Below are 22781 nucleotides of genomic sequence, written 5' to 3'. Positions count from 1 at the left end.
ACATAGTCTAAAAGAACACATAGGGTTTTTTTTCAGCTAATTAAAAATATAAATCTTACCGTCCATAATAATATTGATCCATAATATCTGCATTGCATTGAGAGGATTGGGGATGCCCATGAGTGTTGCCAGTGCGATGAGAGACAACGCCGCGATAGAAGTAGACAACTGGAACCGCACAAAGTTGCGGATATTGTAGAATATACATTTGCCCTCTTCTATCGCACAACTGGAAAAAAATACAACATTAACTGTAGCTTTCTGACACTTATAAAGTATAAAACATGGTTATCTCTGTTTTGTTCAAGATAATGAGAGGGATAATCTATACATATTATCTATATATATAGTCAGAAAGTCGTGTTAGTTACACTATTTATAACTCAAGAACGGCTGAATCGATTTGACTGAAAATTGGTGGGCAGGTAGCTTAGAACCAGGAAACGGACATAGGATAATTTTTACCCCGTTTTCTATTTTTTTATTCCGCGCGGACGGAGTCGCGGGAAAAAGCTAGTGGTAAATAAAGGTATTTTATCCTCAGTAATCAATAATTAAGTTATTAAATCAATTATAACTATCTTAACTAGAAATAAGTCAATACACGTAATTATCATGATTTGTTTACAGTCAAGAAATTTAATTTGCGACCCACCTAAGAAAGTAAAATCATTCGCATTAAGCATTCGCAAAAGTTAATTTTAATAATTTAGAGTTTTAGTGGTTCCCTTAGTGTAGATTTCTCAATCTATATGTCCCCACTGAGGTGCTAGAAGCCTACCCCAAGTTAGGGGTGACTAGACCATAGTCAGCCACAATCAAGTGCGGGTTGACTTCACACATATCATTGAATTTCTTCTCAGATATGTGCAGTATCACGATGTTTTCCTTCATCGTAAGAACATCAGATAAATGTACATATATAAATCTAAAAACATAGTAGTTGTCGGGATTCGAACCCGAGACCTGCAGATTACAAGTCAAGTACTTAACCCCTGAGCTATCGACGCTATTTTTTGGTTAATTATATTGTGTACTCACATAATGGTAGCAAAGTCATCATCAACTAAGATCATGTCCGCAGCCTCTTTGCACACATCGGTGCCATTACGTCCCATGGCAATACCAATGTCAGCGCGTTTTAATGCCACCCCATCATTGACACCGTCACCTGGAAATAGAACAAAAATTAAAATTAAATTCCACGTTTTGTAGAAAAAACTGGATGAAAATAAAAAGTTCACTCATACTTTTTTTGTCTTTTTTTGTTTTTCAGTAGACTATATTCAAAGATATCTGAACTGATGAGGGGCGCTACTATCGCAGTTGAATCTCTCAGTATATAAAACCTACTTAGACATGGAAAATGGCAATAAAAAAGAAAAAATTACAAGACAGTTACAGTACAAAGAGGTTTTTGTGACATTTTTTTGCATTGACAAAGGGGCGCTAGTGTGTCATAATTTAGTTTGACTTATAACCACTGGTTCATGTTGTAGGTCTATTTATGACATTTTTTTATTTATTTATTTTGACTAACCTGTCATACCAACGATGTTACCTCGCCGCTGTAGAGATTTAACTATAGACAACTTGTGTTTCGGAGTGACGCGGTAGAACACACTGACCTAAGATAAATTGAAAAAATAATTTCATACTCAGAGTAATTTAATGACTGTTTAACCTATTAGTGTAGATTTCACACTCAGAATCATTAAGATGATTTATAATCCTAAAATATATCCTTTTTTGGTTGTTTTTTTTTTTGAGTGGCAATAAATGTTTTTCTTTCTTTCTTTCTTAATGAGGATCATATCTTTTTTGTATAAGGTGGCAAAAAAGTAACAGGATAACTGAATTCGTCGAAATGGCGAAGCGACCATTGCTCAGACATTCGCAATCGTAGATGCGTTGCCTATTTTAATTATTAGAGGATGGAATGTACAGGAAAAGAATAATTCCCCTTCCTATATGTCCTCTTTCATCAAATCCACTTCCCCTTCCTGTCCTTTCTTTATAAGGGAAGCAAAAAAAGTTTAAAATTCCTCTGGAACAAACTTTGAATACAGTAGATTTATTTGTTAGTTTTTTATGTTGTTTTTTTTTATAATATGTAAAACGTACAGTTTCAATGATCCTGTCCAAGTCATCATCAGGCATGGCATCGAGCTGATCACCTGACAGAGACTGGGAGTGCAGCACATCAAGACCAACCATTTGAGCTGTAACAATACATTTTTCATTTTTAATAACATTTCAAAGGCTCCTACGTAAACTATCCTATGTTCAAAACGTAAATTTTGTAACACAAAACATCAATATTATTAATTATGACGAATCAAACATGAATATATACCAAAAAAAAAACTTGAGAGGTGTGTTGGGACACCCGGATGGAACGAAGTTCCTTTCAATTAATTAGTGAAGGAACCAATGTTTATTCTATGAATAAAAAACTTAAGTCTTCACAAGAAGTACATTTTATTTCTATGAATTTTCGTTATATATTGTCACGTCGTTGCCATGGTGAAGTAGCAAAAAGTGTCGTGACAACTTTTCGTAAGAATTTTTTCCGTCTAGCCCCCTTTCACAACGCGCGATAAGGAACTTCGTTCCAATAAATACATTACCTTCAAATTTACACAGAAATTTTAAAGCAAATGAATTAAAAAAAAAATCACAAAATGATGTCTTAGTATAGTCTACGTAGGATCCATCTCACTCGATCAATATCTGTATTCAACCAGTGTAAGAAGAGCTCTGGTATACTTACCGACAGCGAGGGCTGTAGGTCTAGCATCACCGGTGACCATCTTAACTTCGACACCTGCACGACGCAGGGTAGCGACCGCGTCTCGTACTCCGGGTCTCGGCGGGTCACAAACACCACACACACCTGTATACATCAACGACTCCATACTCTGACCACGACCTAGGGCTATTACACGAAGACCTGAAATCAAACAGAAGGTTTTTTTTTATATTACAAGATGACAAACGAGCAAGCGGAAACATGAATTCATTGAAATGGCGAAGCGACCTCTACCCATAGAAATTCACAATTGCAGATGCATTCCCTACTCTCAATCTACGAACGAGACGCACAAAAAGAATATATTTAACCTTCCTATGCATCTCCTCCATCAAATCCACCTCCCCTTCCCATCCTTTCCTTATAAGAAAAGGGGTGGGTAGGGAAAGAGGACTAAAATTAGTCCTCCGGCACCACACTCATCAGACTGTACTTGGAATTACTTCTACTTGAGACCTGTCTTCTGTGAGGTCGTGGTATTTCACTGAGCGAGGACAATTTGTGCAACTGATGTTGTTGCTGACGTCTACGTACTCTTTCAGAGTGCCGGCGGGCGCGGGTGCTAGCGCGGGCGCGTGTAAATCAAAATGTATGCAGACGCCATTTGCGTTCACAGTGCTCCCGCGAGCTGCGCGTCTTCATGAGGCGGGCGCGGGCGCGCGTGGCGCGGGAGTTTCTAATGGCTCAGTCCGCCCGTATCGTTCACAGTGATATAGCGTCTGTTAGGCGACTACGCGTGTGGTTCTAAACCATTTTGATTCACCCGCCGAAGCGTCGTCAATCGTCATGGATATCAATACTGAATAATTTATATCTGCAGTACAACATCGCACTGCTATTTGGCAAAGCAAACATCTGCAACATTTAATAGTAATAAATCAGCGTGTAATACATAAAATTCTCCAAAATTGTCTCTTCCTTTATTTAAATCGTGTGTGCCAAACTTCATATATTGAAATTTCCATTTTAAGTATGAATTTTCCATTAATAAAAACAAATCTTCATCCATGTCTTCTAAATACGTAGAAAGTTTGAGAACGACCTATCACATGTGCAATGACACTCGTAGCTCGATCGCCACTGTGAATACGCAGACGCCAAGACCCGAGCGCCCGCGCCCGCCACCGCACCCGCTAGTGCAGTCTGAATAGTACCTAACACTGTTAAGGTATTTTATTTTACTACATTTTATCTAGAATTTTTAAAAAAAACTTTAATTAGATTAAGATTTCTGTATAAATTTTTACTGAAATCAGTTAAACCGTTTTGAAGATACGTAATAACAAACATCCATCCAAACTTTAGCATGTATTACGTAACTAGATATCGCTCGCGATTCCTTCCGTGCGGAATATTAAAAAAAACTTAATAGCTTATTTGTTCTTCCAGACTATATTCTACATCTATGACAAATTTCAGCGAGATTTATGCATCTGTTCTGAAGATACTTTCTAACATCCATCCATACATACATACATAAAAATATTCGCATTTATTATATTAGTAAGATTTAATATACTAAGTAGTGAAAAGAAGTAATGAATCAAATAATACCTCAAGAGAAACTCAAGAGACTCACAAAAAATATTATTGAAGTTTCTTAAGAAAAAAAAAAATTATTGTGAGAAAACTATAAAAGATAGATATATGCTATCGCGGACTTTTATTTAGCACATTTAAAGAGCTACAATTCTTCCATACATAATTTTTATGTAGGTCCTATAGTTTAGCCTACGTAAGCGCTGAAAGCAGAAATGTCCCTAATTTTCGCAACAAATTTTGAAGCTATATTCAAAATTTACTAGTCTTCTAGTTATTTAAAAAAAATGGAACCCATCTGCAAGTACTGCCTTTCGATTAAAATAATTTTTATCAAAATCGGACCACTAGGGGTGGAGATTCGCAGTAACACACATAAAAAAAAATACAGTTGAATTGATAACCTCCTTCTTTTTGAAGTCAGCTAAAAATCAATTGAAATCTAATAATGTCTTAATAAAAAATATTATTTTTCAATCTCACCAGTCCGTCCTATGTTATAAGCCTCTGATAGGAAGTCGTTCTGCTTGTCTCTGGTCATGGGAGCATAGTTCCCGGCGCTGTCGATGTAATGCGTGCACAGTGGTAACACCTTCTCTATGGCACCCTTCACAAACACCTCCTCCTTTACCGAGCTATCCTTGAACTTGGGCCCGCACTTTACCACCATCATCTTTGTCTCTGAACTGTGAAGATTATAAAAATGGTGATTGACAGAACTGTCATCCTTTTTTTATTTTGTCATTTTTAAGATGTTTCAGGAATAATTTGTTCAAAAGAATTTTTAAAGGTGACAATTATGAAAAAAAAAAGTTGCCAGTAGTAATTATTAGGGTTGAGATTTTACTTTTATATCGAGTGGAAAGGCTATAAGTAGTTATATATTGTGCCTATTTGAATTTCATTTTACACTACAGTTGTTGCAAACTCAAACTAAGAATAGATATGTGGCCATATTACGTAAAAAAAAATTTAATATCAAAAAGTGGCAAATGAGCAAACGACCACCTGAATTCGCCGAAATAGCGAAGCTACTGTTACCCATAGATATCCGCAAATACAGATGCGTTGTCTACCTTTGATCAATAGAGAAGGGGACGCACATAAACAGGATATTTTCCCTTCCTATGCTTCTCCTCTGTCCTTCCTAATAGGAAAAGGGTGTGAAGGACTAAAATTAAGCCTTCGAGACCACACTCATCAGACTGTACTTGGAATTACTTCCACTTGACGTCTGTCTTCTGTATGGTTGTGGTATTTCACCAGTCGAGGTCCATTCCTGCATCCAACAAATGTTGTTGCGTAATCTATCATTATTAAAAATTAACTTTAAGTGACTTAATTATAAAGATGAGTTTCTATGGCTGAAGTATATGATGCTGTAGATTCCTCTCACCTGAAGGGTATCTCATGCAGCCTGGTATACTGGTCTCGTACATGGTGGGAGTCATTCTTCATAGCTGCAGCGAGCAGAGCGCCCTCTGTCGGCTGTCCGTACAATGTCTCATCTCGAATCTCCGCATTGTTACACAACACACCAACCTGAAAATATTTCAAATTGTTAATTAAAGAAGTTAACAATTATATTGGAGGCTAAAATAAATACTCATTATATATAAAAATATATATTCTTTATGTAACTAAAACCATTTTTCACAAAATTTGTGGGACTCTGCCTTAAGAGTTAATTGCTATATTATATATGTTGTAATCTATATATATATAAAAGAAAGTTGTGTTAGTTACACTATTTATAACTCAAGAACGACTGAATCGATTTGACTGAAAATTCGTGGACAGGTAGCTTAGAACCAGTAAACGGACATAGGATAATTTTTACGCCGTTTTCTATTTTTTATTTCGCGCGGACGGAGTCGCGCGTAAAAGCTAGTATCTAGATATATTAAAATATACAATTAATGTATAGTATGTGTTTTTAAAAGTGCATGTGTGTGCTTATGTATTATTTTTAGATATACCTAAGTATAGAAGGATTTAAGTAGTCTATTTTACTTATTGGTCGTCTCGTCTTAATATTAAAAAAACTTCCTAAATTAGTCAACCTATAATCATGGCGTATGCAACTGTGCCGAAATCGAGAATTAAAACAGCTTAATCGTGATAAAAAATCCCGTTTCTTACGAACAATACTATTTAATCGAAGATTTAGGTCTCAAAAACCCACTGTGTGTCATAAATCACCTCGAGCAATGTCTGAACAGCCATCCTGGCGACATCAAGATCACGACCCTTGTACGCCCTCAGCGACAACTCCCCACGAGAGTTGTATCCTGCACCTGACACCTCCGCCAGGTGACCACCAGATGTAGACAACATGGTCACCGTCATCTCGTTCTTTGTTAACGTACCTGCAAGTAAACAAGTGTTTTAAAACAACTAGATGGCGTTGTTTTACATTAGGGCCGTTCATAAAATACTTTCGCATACAAGGGGGAGTGAGGGGTCTTGCTGAGTGTGACAAGGGGGGACGGGGGGTCTACGGCAACGTGACGTTCGCCGTTCATTATTTTAAATTTAATTATAATAACTAAATAAATATTTTTCATTCTCAAAAATTATGTACTGTCATTTGAAATTTATCATACTAAGGAGAGGGGGGTCTTAGTTTTTGTGACGGAATATTTCTAGGGGGATCACAGAAAGTGTGACACAGCGTGACAATAAGTGGGGAGGGGGTCAAAAAAGCAGATTTTAGCATGACGTATTTTATGAACGGCCCCATTTCGAAATACATTGCTTTAAGTAGATATAGATGACGTTGTTTTACATTTCGAAATACAATACAATTCGAAATTTGTAGCTTTAAGTAAATATAGATGGCGTTGTTTCGAAACTTTCATTTCTAGTTACAATTAAAATCAAATAGATGGCGTTGTTTTAAATCTTAGAAAGATTTTATTTTTCGAACACATACAGTTATTAATAAACAAACATACGAATTGTTAGTTAAATGACTACTTATTAATTTCTGAGACCAAAATCTATGTATAAAAGATAGATAGAGGGCTAGTGATATGATCTTAGAAACCAACGATACTTAACAAAGTACTAGTTTCTTAAGTTTTTTTTTAAACTTACCAGTTTTATCGCTGCATATGACATTGACACAGCCAAGGGTTTCAACAGTTGGTAGTTTCTTCACAATTGCATTACGTTTGGCCATCCTCATCACACCCAGCGCCAACGTCACAGTCACCACGATAGGTAAACCTGATACAGTCGAGGAAGTTTATTTCCTATCCATTTAAATAAAATTTATTTTAATTTCAGAACTCAATGAGATAATTTTATTGTAATAATTTATAATCTTTGTAACTTTATATAAGCCTTGATGTAAATTATACGATTTTGATATACTAAATGAACAAAACAGATTCACCTCTAAGCAGAGTTTATAAACATTAACAATAAGGTAGTGTCAAACGATTGACATTTTATTTGACATTCATGATATTGTAGACAATGACATAGTATATAAATACATCAATGAGGTTTCGCAATTGTATAAAAAAGGAAGAGAACATAAAGCATACTTTAATAAAAACTCTAGCACCATTACAATGCTACAATATCCTTGAATAATAAATATTACTAATATTATAAATGCAGATATTTGTTACTAACTATCTTCATAACAGCTGCATGGATCTTGCTGAAACTTGGTACAGATGTAGAACACAGTCTGGAAGAATACATAAGATACTTATGCACCTGGAAATGTGTAAGGTTCCCTTCGGAATCTTTAGTCGAGTACTCTGGAACAGGTTTGGGACATAGTTTCAAGTACCTTCAGGAATAGCAGCAACGGCCAAGCTGACACCTATGGTGAACATGTCCTGTATAGCCTTGCCCTGCAGCCAGCCCGCCACCATGATGAAGCCGATGATACAGAACGAGTACAGCGACAGCTGCGCCCCCAATGTGTCCATGGACTTCTGCAGCGGCGTCTTCGGAGCTTCCTCCGCTTGCATCATGCGGAAGATGTCGCCGAATTCTGATCGTTCGCCTGTACTCACTACGATGCCCTGGACACAAGCAGAGAGATGTGTGAAGTGCAATTTCATGTTTAGTCATTTGAGTTTGTTGCCGAAAGCCCTATTTTAGTCCTGTTTCCCTTCCCAACCAATTCTTAAAAGAAAGGGGAAGTGGATTTGAAGGAGGAGAGAATGCATAGGAAAGGGAAATATTAACTTTCTGTGCTTTCCCCGCCCTTCGTCGATTAGAGGTAGGCAACGCATCTGAAATTGCGCATGTCTAAGGACAGCAGCTGCTTCGCTATTACGGCAAATTCAGGTGGTCTCTAGCTTGTTTGCTACCTTATGATATAAAAAATGGTCTTGCGAAAATACACCACTCAACTGGCTTTACTCTTAATATCTCCGTCAAATCTTTGTCGATTATGTTCCGAATAAATACATTAAATATTGAATCGCTTTTAAAAAATCTTTCAGTAATAAAAAATTTCATCTATCAAAATTCTAGGTTTTTCTTTTCTCTTTGCCAATACTCATTAAAATGACTTTTCAAAAGTAAGACAAATAGAGATTATATAATGGACACTCTATCGTTGTTAATAAAGTAAGTTATTGTTAGTTTTTAATCTATCTCAGAGGTCTTGGTAGACATTTGTTTTAAAAATACATTTTAAAATAGTAGCCATTGTATTGCACAAGGAAACTAATACAAACATCTCATTGTACCAACGAGAAACAATTGTTCCCATACACCGAATAGAATAATTTCGGCTGAACATATTATTAAATTAAAAAAAATTTATGTGTTTTTATATCTATTAATTTATAAGTTTCATATTTAAAATATTTGATATATTGTTTAGAAATATAAATAAAATAAATATATACATGTTTTCTTCATATTAATGTTGCCTTATATATTTAGGCAAATTACAAGGAGGAAAGATTTATGTGTTTACATTGGATAGACTCCGAACTTCCTGCTATTATTTATATTAAGATTAATTAAATTTCGATGGCTCAGGGGTTGAGCACATGACTTGCAATCAGTGTTCGAATCCCGCCTACCCCCTTTGAGTTACAGGCGTGAGTTGTGTTAATTAAATAGATAAGATAAAGATTGTTGATGTTATTTAAATGAAACTTGTAACTAAGATTTGTATTTAATAGACCTCATATATCTTACCTTAGCATTTCCACATCGTACAAGTGTCCCCATGAACGCGATGTTATCTTTGTTGACCCTTCCACCGGCCGCTTTATTAGGCAATACTGTTTTGACCGCTGGTTCCGTTTCTCCGGTGAACGAGGACTCGTCTATAGCCAAGTCGGTGGATTCGAAGAGCCTAAGATCAGCTGGTACTCGATCTCCAACGTTCAGATGGACTATATCTCCAGGGACTAGGTTCCGAGCGAGAAAGTGCTCGATACTGCCCTCTCGCAGACTGAAAAGACATTAAAATCTAGTACTGATAAGTTTAAAGTTTTTAAGTTTAAGTTACTTAGTCGTTGTCAAATGTACTTCCAAGATTCAAATGTACTGTTCAGAACAAATTAATAGAGCACTTATAAAAACGAGAGCATCGGTGGCTCAGGGGATAAACACTTGAGTTGTAATCTAAAGGTCCCGGGTTCGAATCGCCATGTACCAATATGTTTTTCTATTTTCGATTTATATATGAACATTTTTCCGACATTCTTACGATAAAGGAAAACGTCATCGTGATACAACCTGCATATATTTGAGAAGAAATTCAAGATATGTATGAAGTCAACCCGCACTGGGTCAGAATGTTTGACTATGACCTAGTCACCCCTAATGGCCGGCCGATGATGATGATAAAAACGTAATAAAATATTTACCTATATACTTAACTAAAAAAAGCATTTTAGTATAGACCTAGTTAAGTTGTTTCCGAGAAAACTTTGCAAACTCTACGATAGAGTTGTCGTTAGCAAATGAACAAACCGCTACGCGATGTCTACGACACACCAACACTCTACGTGTAGCCAATTAAAAAGTTATATGAATGTAGCACATGCTAGAACTTTGAACTGGAAAATTCCGTAGCAGTCTACAGGAATATATGCAAGTGGTTAACTTCATTAGCTTATTAATTCCAGAGTCAAACAATATTTCGTTACAATCAAACTTGATGAAGCAAAAATCCTCTGTAAGCGAGAAAATCGCCCTTAAACTCTCACTATGAGAGAGAAAATCTATGAGAGATTTCTATATACATCCACTAGTAATAAAAGGTAAAAAAAAATTGAAACAAACTTTATTACTTGTAACCTTACTAATATTATAAATGCAAATGTTTAGATAGATGGATGGATGGATGTTATTCTTGATGAAATTTGGTATAGATGTAGAACATAGTCTGGAAGAACACATAGGCTGGAAGAACATAGTTTTTTTTTATTTCTGCACAGACGGAGTCACGGGCGACAGCTAGTTACTACATAAAATGTATTTATGTGTACCCTAACCATAGAAATCCACTGCCGAGACATTCGGTTATTTTATTTCATTAAAACAAATTGTTTTTGTCATTCTCTGTAAAAAGAAATGACGCAACAATATCTTTTTTGTAATAAATTTCAGCTGTGGAAACCGAAGTTAATAATTTTGTACAATAATTTAAGTTATAAAAAACATGACGTTGACACTTCTGTCGTCAGAGATATGACGTCATCAATGGAAGTGCATTCCCCTGCGCTCGCGCATGCGGGGAAAGTGTCATTTACACAATAAACAACTTTCCATCGCATTTAGATTACAATTATAATTAATTTTAATTTCTCTGGGTACGAATGTTAAAACGAATATTAAATCTTTGATAGTAAGGGATTTTACAATTTTTCTCCAGTATTTATGTAATAAAATTTCAAATTATACTTGTAAGGAAATTATCAGTTGATAATATCTGACAAGGCATGCCACTGTTACGTTATACATTAATAAAAAGTGTGTATTTTACACGTTCGATGTCAGTGAGTTATAAATGCAAATGTTTAGATGGATAGATGTTTGTTACAAGGTATCTCCAAAACAGCTGCAAGAATCTCGATGAAATCTATATATATAAAAGAAAGTCGTGTTAGTTACACTATTTATAACTCAAGATAGGCTGAATCGATTTGACTGAAAATTGGTGGGCAGGTAGCTTAGAACCAGGAAAAGGATATAGGATAATTTTTACCCCGTTTTCTATTTTTTATTCCGCGCGGACGGAGTCGCGGGTAAAAGCTAGTTTAGTATAGATGTAGAACACAGTCTGAAAGAATTAAGTTAATTTTTTAATTCCGCGCGGACGGAATTGCGGGCGACAGCTAGCATAAGCATACATGACAGTCACAATATAGTCGAGAATTTTTAAAAGACTATCTAATAAAATGTTACCAGTTGCATGTCGGCGGGACCAGTTTGTTGAGTTCTTCGAGTGACTTCTCCGAGCGATACTCCTGAACAAAGGCGACAGTTACCACGATGATGATGGCCACAGTGATCGATATCGCATCATCAAACTGACGCATGCATACGCTCACCACCGCAGACCCTGGGGATAGACAGAGAATATGATAACTTTGTATGTGTGAAAGAGAAAGTTTTACTAAATACGGATTACCATATTTAGTAAAAACTTTAATGTGACGAAAAGTATAATGTCACTCAATCAGTTTTTCAACAACAATAGAGGTGTAGATTCAGGTGAAATTACCTTCAATGTTCAATACTAACTTTCTCCCGCGACTCTATACGCGCGGAATTATAAAAAAAAAATTATGCCTATGTGTTCTTCCAAACCATGTTCTACATATCTGCCAAATTTCATCAAGATCCATTGAGCCGAAACGGAGATACCTTCAAACAAACATCCATCCATCATTCTAAACTTTCGCAAATTATTAATATTATAAATGCGAAATTTTAGATGGATGGATGTCTATTAGTATCTCCGAAACTGCTCAACGGATCTTGATGAAAATTGACATAAATGTAAAGCATAGCCTGAAAGATCACATAGACTAATTATTAAGTTTTTTTTTAATTCCACGCAAACGGAATCTCAGGCGACAGCTAGTTTATAACATTTTTGACATTAAGATATACATAATAAACTTCACGCTACATAACAGGTTATAGGCTTTTTTATTTGTTTAAAACCTGACATTCAGATGTTTTAAATACGTACAGAAATATATAAATATTGTAACCTCGACCTTCAAGTTTTATAGTAATATTGATTTGATATATTGTGTTAAAACAAGTTTTTACTCAGAGTTATAAACAAAGAATTAAAAATTGAATGAATTGAATTCATTATCTATTTTTTTTTCTTTCATATTAAAAAGTGACAAATGAGCAAGCAGCCACCCGAATTCACCAAAACAGTAAAGCGTGCACTATACATATCCGCAATGGCATTACGTTGCTAAATTTTTTATGCGCTTTCCCTTATAAGAAAAGGGTGGGAAGGAGAAGAGTAAAATTAATCCTCTGGCACACACACTGATAAAACGACACTCAGAATTGCTTACACTTGATGCCTGTCTTCTGTGTGGTCGTGGTATTGCACAGGTCCAGCCAGACAATTCGTGCAACAGATGTAGCTGTCGTCTACAATAAGGTATAAATAGAAAGAGACAACTTAAGGTAAAAAAATGCATATAATGAAATCACTGTACAAATACTAAAATAAAAAAACCTACTAAATATTTATGGAGTCCTTTTTGTATCTGGTATTTTCCCTGACAAACCGGTCGGTGCAATAAAACCAACTGCAAATGTTCACTGCAGCTAATTAAAAAATGAATTAACGAGACGTTTTAGTGAAGACTAGCTGTCGCACATGACTCCGTCCGCGCGGAATTAAAAAACATAATAAAGTAGCTTATGTGTTCTTCCAGATTATGTTCTACATCTATGCCAAATTTCGTCAAGATACGTTGAGCCGTTTCGGAGATATCTTCAAACAAATATCCATCCATCCATCTAAACATTCGCATTTATAATATTAGTAAGATTATATTATAGTAAGAAGTAAAATAGTAAGAAGTAAGATTACAAAAAAACACAGAAGACATAAGTTTCGTCACTCCAACGTATTAAACAAGATAAAGATAGAATTGTATCCAATTAGAGTCGCAATAAGAATCCATAATAACATTTCTGTGTAAGTTATTCTCTTAGTAAATCTATTTTGGTGTATCCCAGAGCCCGGTCTATTGTCTATTGTACGTGTATTCGTAAACATTTTAAGGCAAAGACCAAACATTTTTATTCCTCTATTCGATGTTTTACTTAACGTTTGAAAACCATAAAGAGCCAACAATTCCGTATTAAATCAAGAACCTTTTTGCGCGAGATTCTGGTAATAACTAATTTAAAAATAAGATATTAAAAAAACTTTTATATTTACTGCATTTATCTGTATGATTTCTTACTTCTTTTCCTTGTTTTATAATGTAACTAACGTGACATAAACTGTATTTTTTCCATATCAGTCACAGCTCGTTACCCCATCTGACTACAACAACAATCTACGCTATTTAGGATGATGTCTATAAATATTATAGACAACAAAAAACTGTGCATAAAAAAGATACTTTTGAGTAATTTGAAACAGTGTTTTTAAAAGTTTATCCTTGACAATGACCTTGATAAGTGCACGTGCAATATAGCACTCCTTTATAAAAAATATACTTTTCTTTGGTAATTTGTAGCTAATGCTAAAAATTTAAATTGTTTGAATATACCTTATTAAAATTCAAGAATATCAGTGTATTTTTCAAACTTAATTTGTAGCCTATTTGTTACTTCACGCTATGGTCTACATCTATACCGAATTTCAGCAAAATATATGCAGGCGTTCTGGAAATACCAGGCAACAAACATCGATCCATCTAAACATTAGGATTTATAATATTAGTAACTAGCTTTCGCCCGCGACTCCGTTCCCGCGGAATTTAAAAACAGGAAACGGGATAAAAAGTTATACCTCCTCCACTACCTCCTCACCAATTTTCAGCCAAATCGGTTCAGCCGTTCTTGAGTTATAAATAGTGTAACTAACACGACTTTCTTTTATATATATGGATAGATAGAAGACTAGCTTTTGCCCGCGACTCCGTTCCCGAGGAATTTTAAAAAAATTAAAAAGTATCCTATGTCCTATTCCTGGTTCTAAGCTACCTGACCACCAATTTTCAGTCAAATCGATTCAGCCGTGCTTGAGTTATAAATAGTGTAACTAACACGACTTTCTTTTATATATATAGAAGATATGTATATAAATACACTTTGTATAAAACACCTGATTTAACAAATGCTCTTTCGCTATTTACTTTACACTACGTTTAATATATAACATCACTTTACATTAACTATTCACGTATATGTTCGTATACTTTGCGACTGAAATTCAGCACCTGCGTTCAGTGACCTTAAAACGTTATATGGAACTGGGTCTTAGAATAAAAGGATCCTACCTTTTACATCACTTGAAGAAATCTTTTCAACATAAGGTCTAGAATTTCTAAGGTTCGTTTCAACATTTTAAATCATACGTTCGTGTGCTAGTTGCATATTTATAGAGTTTGTAATGAAAATAAAAGAAGCCTTCCGCGCTTTTCCACCATAAAAGATAACCAAACCTAATGTTAAATGAACTCAAAAAACCCGACTAACTGATGCTCTTACACTGTCAAAATGGAATTTACATACATACCTACAAACTTTTATGTAAATATAAAAACAAACGTACATACACGTAAAAAAACCTTATGTAGTATTTTTAAAATCGTGTTAATTGTGGAAAAACCATTATAACTTCCAATATTTTTATTATGGTTTTACACAACCTTCCCCCTCCCTTTTCACGCAAAAAAAGGTGTTTCGGTTTGGGTTTTTATACCATTTAAACAATAACCTATTCAATTAATAATTTTACAAACAATGATGTTGTCAATGTGACCTCGAATGCACTTGATAGATACAACTTTAATAAAACTATCGAAGCGCGATGTCCTCTTTGACATGGTGAATTATTAACGAAAATTAAATGGAATTTAAATTGACATTAATATTACAATTTACGACTTCTACGTGTAGCAATTAGCGATCTATTCCAATGTGTCACAAAAAAAAGAAAAAGAAAAAAAAAGATGTTTTCAATTCTCTGTATCTGTACGTCTTGTGTTTTATTACTTTTTCAAAAAGATGTAAAAGATTTCTTTAACTTCATTCTCATTAGAAACAATTCTAAACCATGCATATTCAAGACTGACCTATAGCTGGGCAACTTTAATAGGTCACATTTGACATCTATCAGTTTAAGCTTCATAGTGAGGTGACCTGCTTGAAAATATCGATTATAATTAAAAATTGATACCAACTTCAAACATAATATGTGTATCGAATTCAGTTATTATGAAACATCAATGTTTTTCGTTCGATGTTTTTTGTAACACCCTTAGTGTTTAAAAAGAAAAAGAGTTCACTGACGCAACATTGTAACGACGCGACGTTCGATTGACATGGTTGCAATAAATGTATTTTAAACTAGCTGTCGCCCGCGACTCCGTCCGCGCGTAATTAAAGAAAAAAAATATAATAAGTAGCCAATGTGTTCTTCCAGACTATTTTTTATATCTGTGCTAAATTTCAGTTCCAGAGATACCTTCAAACAAACATCCATCCATCCATCTAAACATTCGCATTTATAATATTAGTAAAATTTGAAAAAAAAAAAAAAAAAAAACGTAAACAATTGTGCAGGTATAACTTGAAAAATATAAATAATACAGTCAAAATCTGTTATAACGACATCGAAGGGACTACTCATATTGAGTCGTAAAAACCGATAGTTGTAACAACCGGTGACAGGTATTAATAGGAAAGATATGTAATAACATTCAGCCAGGACCTTTGATTTTGGTCAATTTAACCGGTATGTTGTTCTAAACGATGTCGCCATAAACGGTTTTGACTGTATTTTACGACCACCGTTACAAGGTTACCTTATTGAATTTTGATGATGTATCAAATGTGTCCTATTAAAATGGCCCTGCTATAAGTACTCGGTACTTACAAATCTATGTCTAGGTTAAATCTATAAACACAACAATGTTGTGTCCGTTATAACATAATCCAGTAATCCTCACGTTCGTGTTCAATTTACCGTCTACTGTTTCATGAATATATTATTAAAATTAGCATAAATATCGCAACGTGACCGTTACTCGTGTACGCTTGACTTTATTTCAAACAGCTGTGTATATAGTGATATTCACGCTTTATAAAGCCTCGAAATATAAAGAACTCTGTGTAGAAAACAATTTTAGGTATCTCCTTGGAGCTAATGGCCTTTTAGGTGGGGATATTAAAACAGACGTTCTCCACCTGAACTACTTTCGTGGAATTAAGAATTTAAAAAGTAGCCTATATTATTCCTGCACTTATCAGCTACCTTCTCGTCAAAGGCCTGTCAATCGCCACAGCTATTTCGGAGGTTATCCGGAACAAACACGGACGAGCAGACAGATAGAAGATCCAAAAACTAGTAGTTATCAGTAATAATGTACGAAATATATATTTTTTTATCTTACTAATAGGTATTATAAATGCGAATGTTTAGATGGATGGATGGATGTTTATTTGAATGTATCTCCGGAACGGATCAATGGCTCTTGATGAAATTTCGCACATACGTAGAATATAGTCTGGAAGAACACATAGGCTACTAATAAAGATTTTTTTAATTCCTCGCGGGCGGAGTCACGGGCTCAAGCTAGTATTACATACACTCCAATTTTATTATATGTAGAGATAGTATGTAGACTCAGCTTTACTGTTATATCGGTCTACGGCCTTTTTTGCATAGTAAGTCCGGTCACGGGTTCATTGGCTTTAAGGAAAAAAATGCGAAGCTACCAGGTAAATTACATGGCTTAAGTTGTTTGTATCCAACAATTATGTATGTTTGTACATACATACATACATATGCTACAGTTATAGTGAAGATCATCTAAGTAACTTTAAGTCTTAAAAACAAAGATTAATAAAAATTACTGTTTTAATTCTGTCTCACTTGTTTTTAGATAATAGGTACAAGTGACGGCGAAAAATTTAGGTCTTTCGCTTTTAAATACTGCATGTGATTTCCATACAAATTGTATTACATGTCTTAAATTTTTACATTGTAATAACATCGTTAGTAATTACTTGGTTTAGTGTAGAAAAATGTTTTAATAAAAAATAAAAACTCTATACTAAATAAAGTACTTATAGCTTTGAAGTGGTTTAATGTAAAATCTACTTCCTTATTAGTAACTAAATTATAATAAATATACTTATTTGCAGAAATATTAGACTAGTCGGTAAATCATGTACATAGTATGCCATTATCATTGGAGCGTCGGTGGCTTAGGGGTTAAGCACGTGATTTGCAATTTGCCGGTCCTGGATTCGAATCCCGCCATATACCAATGTGTTTGTTTGGATTTTCGATTTACATATGTACATTTATCCCATGTTCTAAAAGTGTAGGAAAACATCGTATTGAAAATATATATGTAAAGTCAACTAACCCGCACTAGGCCAGAGTGGATACTATGGCCTAGTCACCCCTAACTTAGGGGACGTATGATAAGATTATGAGGCCAGTTAATACACTAATGATTGTGAGATTACCACTTAAATACCACTTTTACAAATTACCGAAACAAAACAAGTCAATTTATAAATGAATTCGTTCGATATGCAATTTACAGATTTAATTTGCCGGTCATACACTTACCTAGTAGTAGTAGAATAAGCGGATTCTGGAACTGCTCGATGTACTTCTTCCAGAGCGGGTCCTCCTCTTTCACCTGGAACTCATTCGGGCCCACGAAGTTCATACGATCGTTAGCCTCCCGCCATGACAGTCCGCGGCGGACGTCCACGTGTAGACGGTCCGCCACCTGGTAAGAAAACACAGAATTACAAGCTATAGTAACAGACGATAGCATTATTGCTTATCAAGTCAAAACACCAAGAGACTGTCAGCAAAAGACGCAGGAAAATATTGAGTAAGAAAATGGATTCAAAAGAACTCAATGGATTTAAAGTCGGGCGTAACAAAACCTTAGCATAACAAAGTACAGGAGCCATGGAATTACTACATTCAATAACCCGAAGCCGAAATACAAACCGAAAGACGTCCGACGATTTCGCTTATTACGCGTACGTCATACTAACAGTATAAAAAGGAAAGTTTCGATTGTGTGTTTGTTTGTTTTGAATAGTGTCCGAAACTACTGAACCTATTTGAATTCTGCCACTATTAGGAAGCTACACTAACATCGGCTGACAGGCTATAATTACTAAATTAGCTGGCGCCTGCGACTCCGTCCACACGGAGTTAAAAAAAAACTATGCCGAATTTCAGCAAGATCCGTTGAGTCGTTCTGAAAATACCTTCAAACAAACATACATTGAAATATTCGCATTTATAATAATAATAATATATTTTTTTTTTAATCCTGGCGAATGAAGTCGCGGAAAACTAGTTAGTGAATAGAACTATAAAAGTTCCATTCGGTCAAAATTTCCCTTATTCCTATCCTAATTTAGCTTCTGAATGCACCAAATAATTACTTCATTCTGTCGAAGTCATCAGTATGTATGAAGCTTAATATCCATACAATAATAATGAATGCTACTCAAGCACTCTATTGAAATTAACTTTCCAGTCTTGAATTAGGTCAATCGTTACAGAGTCCGTACTTCTGGCACTACGTATCGATTTACAACTGCCCTGCACTACGCGCTGTAACATTGCCGTAGTCTAAACGGTCGCATCAAACGGTTTTAAAATTAACTTTGGGATACTCCCAACCATAACATTTAATTCCACTTTATTTATTTAATTCCATTTTATATAATTCCACGCGGAAATAGGTGAAAGAGCTTATCATATATAAAACATCTGGAATATTATTGTAACCTTACTTTTATGTTGTATTTAACTAATTATATTATATGACTGAAGTGTAACAGTGGTAGTGGTAGATACCAGCAACAACAAATGTTGTACGAATCGGCTTGCTCGTCACGACCACGACCACACAGAAGACAGGTGTGAAGTGGAAGTAATTCCGCGTTTCGCCAGATGAGTGTAGTGCCGGAGGCGTTATTTTATTCTTCTTTCCCTTCCCACCCTTTTCTTATAAGGAAAGGATGGGTAGCGGTCGCTTCTCCATCAGTTCTTTCAGTTTTCCCCAATTAAAAAAATAGACATAAAACTTCGGCAATTTCAATGTAAAGAAAATAATATTTAATGTCAAACTAGTGTTATTAATTCACGTAAAACTAGACAAATATGCACTTAGTGAAAATAGGCCAACACTATTATCTGATAAGGTGAACTAAGCCTTTAGCTCATAGACAGTCTGAGCCTCAAATTTAATGTATCGAGGCCAAGACACATTTGTCTCTATATAGAAATTATATTATAAGAAAAACTATTAAAAGGGGTGTTTATATCACAGCAAACACACAGGTACAACTCAAACCAACTATTGTTATGATTTTGTCCGTTTGTCTGTTTGTTTGTGTGCTCTAATTTCAGACACTGCTTAGGCGATTTGGATATCGTATTCACTAATGTACTGTGGTAAGCTTCATTTAGCATTTAGTGTTTGTTTTATCTCAATAAGTGCATAAATAAAAAAGTTATGTCAATTTAGAATAACAGTTATCGAGATTTCGAGCCTAAGTGTATCTTTTTTGTCCTATTTTTGAAGTTTAATCAATTTCACATAAATCTTTTTGTACCACTCTTATAATTGCTAAAATTGTAAGTATCGTAAATTCAGATTGTAATTTTTACACGTGTTAATACATGTTATATTCGTACTGTGTAAACTTTGTGCAACCGAGAAGTTTACACAATCACCTATAAATTCACACCTGGTTAAAATAAATAAAGATTCTATAAGATCAAATAACATTTGTTATAAACTCTAGATAATTTGTGTACTGTAAAATAGCATTTTATGTATTCAATGAAAATTATTAATGTCATATACCGCGTATGAATTTTTCCAGAGTCCTAATTTGATAAGAAATATGGAAATTATTTCATAAAAGGTAGCAAACCTATTTTGAAATAGATAATGGTATTTTTTATAAAAATAAAAAAGTACAAGACTGTTCAAATGTCGATGCCACAAATTAAAACAATAGCCACCCATAGCACATCATTAATTGACATTTATTGAGGCAAATTACGCGAAAGTTTATTGACCTCCATACAAATGACAACCAGCTGGAACCGGTTAAGAAACTCAATGAATTACTGTATATTTGACAAAAATTATGACAAGAGTTGAGGACTGTTTTTCAAAACAAGAAATGAATTATTTGTAATCTCTACCAATCCCATAAAAAATTCAGATAAATGAATTAAGATTTGACACGTCATGAACGTGATTACTGTTCTGCCCGACGTGCCAACTAAATACTACACAGGATAACGCGTAAAATATTAAATCCCATATAGGAATGTGTCTCGGAATCGTGATTTGTTCATATCTACAGCGAGATTAAATACATAACAATGTTATTTACGATTTTTTATCGTTTGATTCAATTATTTCAACGACTTTCAATACTTTTATCAGTTATCAACGAAAAGATGGACATTCACAGATAAATCAGTGAAATACGGATACATAATCTGTCTTCATTTTCAGTTAGTTTGGTAACAATAATGTTTAGTTTCTTACATTTAAACCGTAGGTTCCCACTGCCGAAACTGTAACACAAAAATACAATGCACAGTCCCTCCCATTTTAGCTTAAAAAAATGTTTAATACCAACATTTCCGGAATGGACAAACGATGACTTATATAATTAATACCAGGGATGTATTCTATGTTTAAATAATTCAATACGTAGCAATCAACTTGTTGCGGCAACACCGACCCCTGGGTTGAGTGGCCAGTGCGCACCGCGCAACCTTTTTTGTAAATTTTTTATTTTCTTTTTCTTGTCGTTTTTTTCACTTTTATTTAGTCAAAAAAAAGTTTTGTAAAACAGTTCATTATTTTAATGTGAATGGATGACATGGATATCGAAGGCTTCGGCTTATAAACACAACTCAAATATAAAAGTGTGAACAAGATCCATGGTAAGACGAAATTCAAAACAACCACAGAGGCCCACAAACTTTTCTACTTTCAGAAGTGCCAAGTTGAGTTGAATTGAAGTTGATTCTTCTCGAAGTATTAATATTTTGGATAGTTTCAGTTTACTGTCACGGTTCATGCTTCTCGATGCCACGTGATGTTATGGCCTTGACTAACAATATTTAATTGCTTCTGAATGTTTGCATTCGAGATTACGCGATCAGTTACAAAAACTGACTGAAAAATTTTAATTCAAATATTTTTGTCGATGATTTTTAGAATTTATCCTTATATTCGTACTCAAGTACACAAGAGACGAGCATATAATATTTGATCCATCTCATTTAAATTAAATTCTTTAAAGTTACTATGATAATCATGATTTCTTTTATGGACCAGAGGGACTATAGTTGAGGGACTGTTTACCCTTGACCAGACACAATGTCTAGGGGACTGCGCGACGTCCACCTGTTGATAACGGATCAATATCGAGCAGTCGCATTGTTTTCCGTTTCTATTATATATTCTATTGAAACTCATGTGTAAATTACAGCCTCTTTGCTCTCTTTGGTAAAAAAAAAAAAAGGTAATGTTTTTTTATCAAGTGGTAGCAAACAAGCAAACGCAAATTTCACAGACATCGGCAATTGAACATGCGTTGCCAACCATTAATCAACGGAGAAGGGTACGCGCAGAAAGATATTTCCCCTTCCTATGCGTCCCCTCCTTCGCCAAATCCACTTCCCCTTCTCATACTTTCCTTATAAGAAAAGGGTGGAAAGGGAAAGAGGAATAAAATTAGGCCTCCGACACCCACGCTCATCAGGCGAAACGCGGAATTGCTTCCACTTGACGCCTGTCTTCTGTGTGGTAGTTGTATTTCACCGGTCGACCCGGCCCATTCGTGTACCCAACAAATATTGTTGTTTCAAGATCTACCATTGTTAAAAATATGTTTTTGTAGAAATGTTTAGGTCGTGAAAACCCACCCACGACACTTACCTCCTCCCAGGCGAGTATGGAACTCTCGACGGCGCTGATCCACATGTCGCCGGCGCCTGCGTTCACGTCCGGTCCGTGCCGCCCACCCTCCTCCGAATGCTAAACAAATAATACAATAGTTAGGAATATTATCAAAACGTGTAGTGGAAAAAGGGTCTTAAGCGGACAGAAAACACGAATGGAATGGAATCTCGTCCTTCACGATCTCACCCACACTGTCACCACGGTTAATTCTGTGAGGAAAAGAAAGTATA

At 35.0% G+C, this 22781-nt stretch overlaps 1 protein-coding gene across 1 annotated transcript in view; it reads right to left on the bottom strand.

The window, feature by feature from the left end:
• LOC106710434 (calcium-transporting ATPase type 2C member 1) overlaps window positions 1–22781 on the bottom strand; it is a 32225-nt gene that overhangs the window by 3113 nt on the left and 6331 nt on the right. The window contains exons 2-15 of the mRNA XM_045680396.1: window positions 22528–22626; window positions 18150–18315; window positions 11753–11909; window positions 9533–9791; window positions 8160–8397; window positions 7451–7582; window positions 6554–6720; window positions 5748–5893; window positions 4835–5037; window positions 2774–2953; window positions 2125–2222; window positions 1541–1628; window positions 1042–1171; window positions 60–229 (exon numbers count right to left, since the gene is read on the bottom strand). Of these exons, the coding sequence (XP_045536352.1) occupies window positions 60–229; window positions 1042–1171; window positions 1541–1628; window positions 2125–2222; window positions 2774–2953; window positions 4835–5037; window positions 5748–5893; window positions 6554–6720; window positions 7451–7582; window positions 8160–8397; window positions 9533–9791; window positions 11753–11909; window positions 18150–18315; window positions 22528–22626 (2233 nt within the window). The remainder of the gene's footprint in view (window positions 1–59; window positions 230–1041; window positions 1172–1540; window positions 1629–2124; window positions 2223–2773; window positions 2954–4834; window positions 5038–5747; window positions 5894–6553; window positions 6721–7450; window positions 7583–8159; window positions 8398–9532; window positions 9792–11752; window positions 11910–18149; window positions 18316–22527; window positions 22627–22781) is intronic.

The sequence above is a fragment of the Papilio machaon genome, chromosome 12 (genome assembly GCF_912999745.1).
Source record: "Papilio machaon chromosome 12, ilPapMach1.1, whole genome shotgun sequence".
NCBI classification, from domain to species: domain Eukaryota; kingdom Metazoa; phylum Arthropoda; class Insecta; order Lepidoptera; family Papilionidae; genus Papilio; species Papilio machaon.
This window is presented reverse-complemented; position numbering and strand designations above follow the sequence as displayed.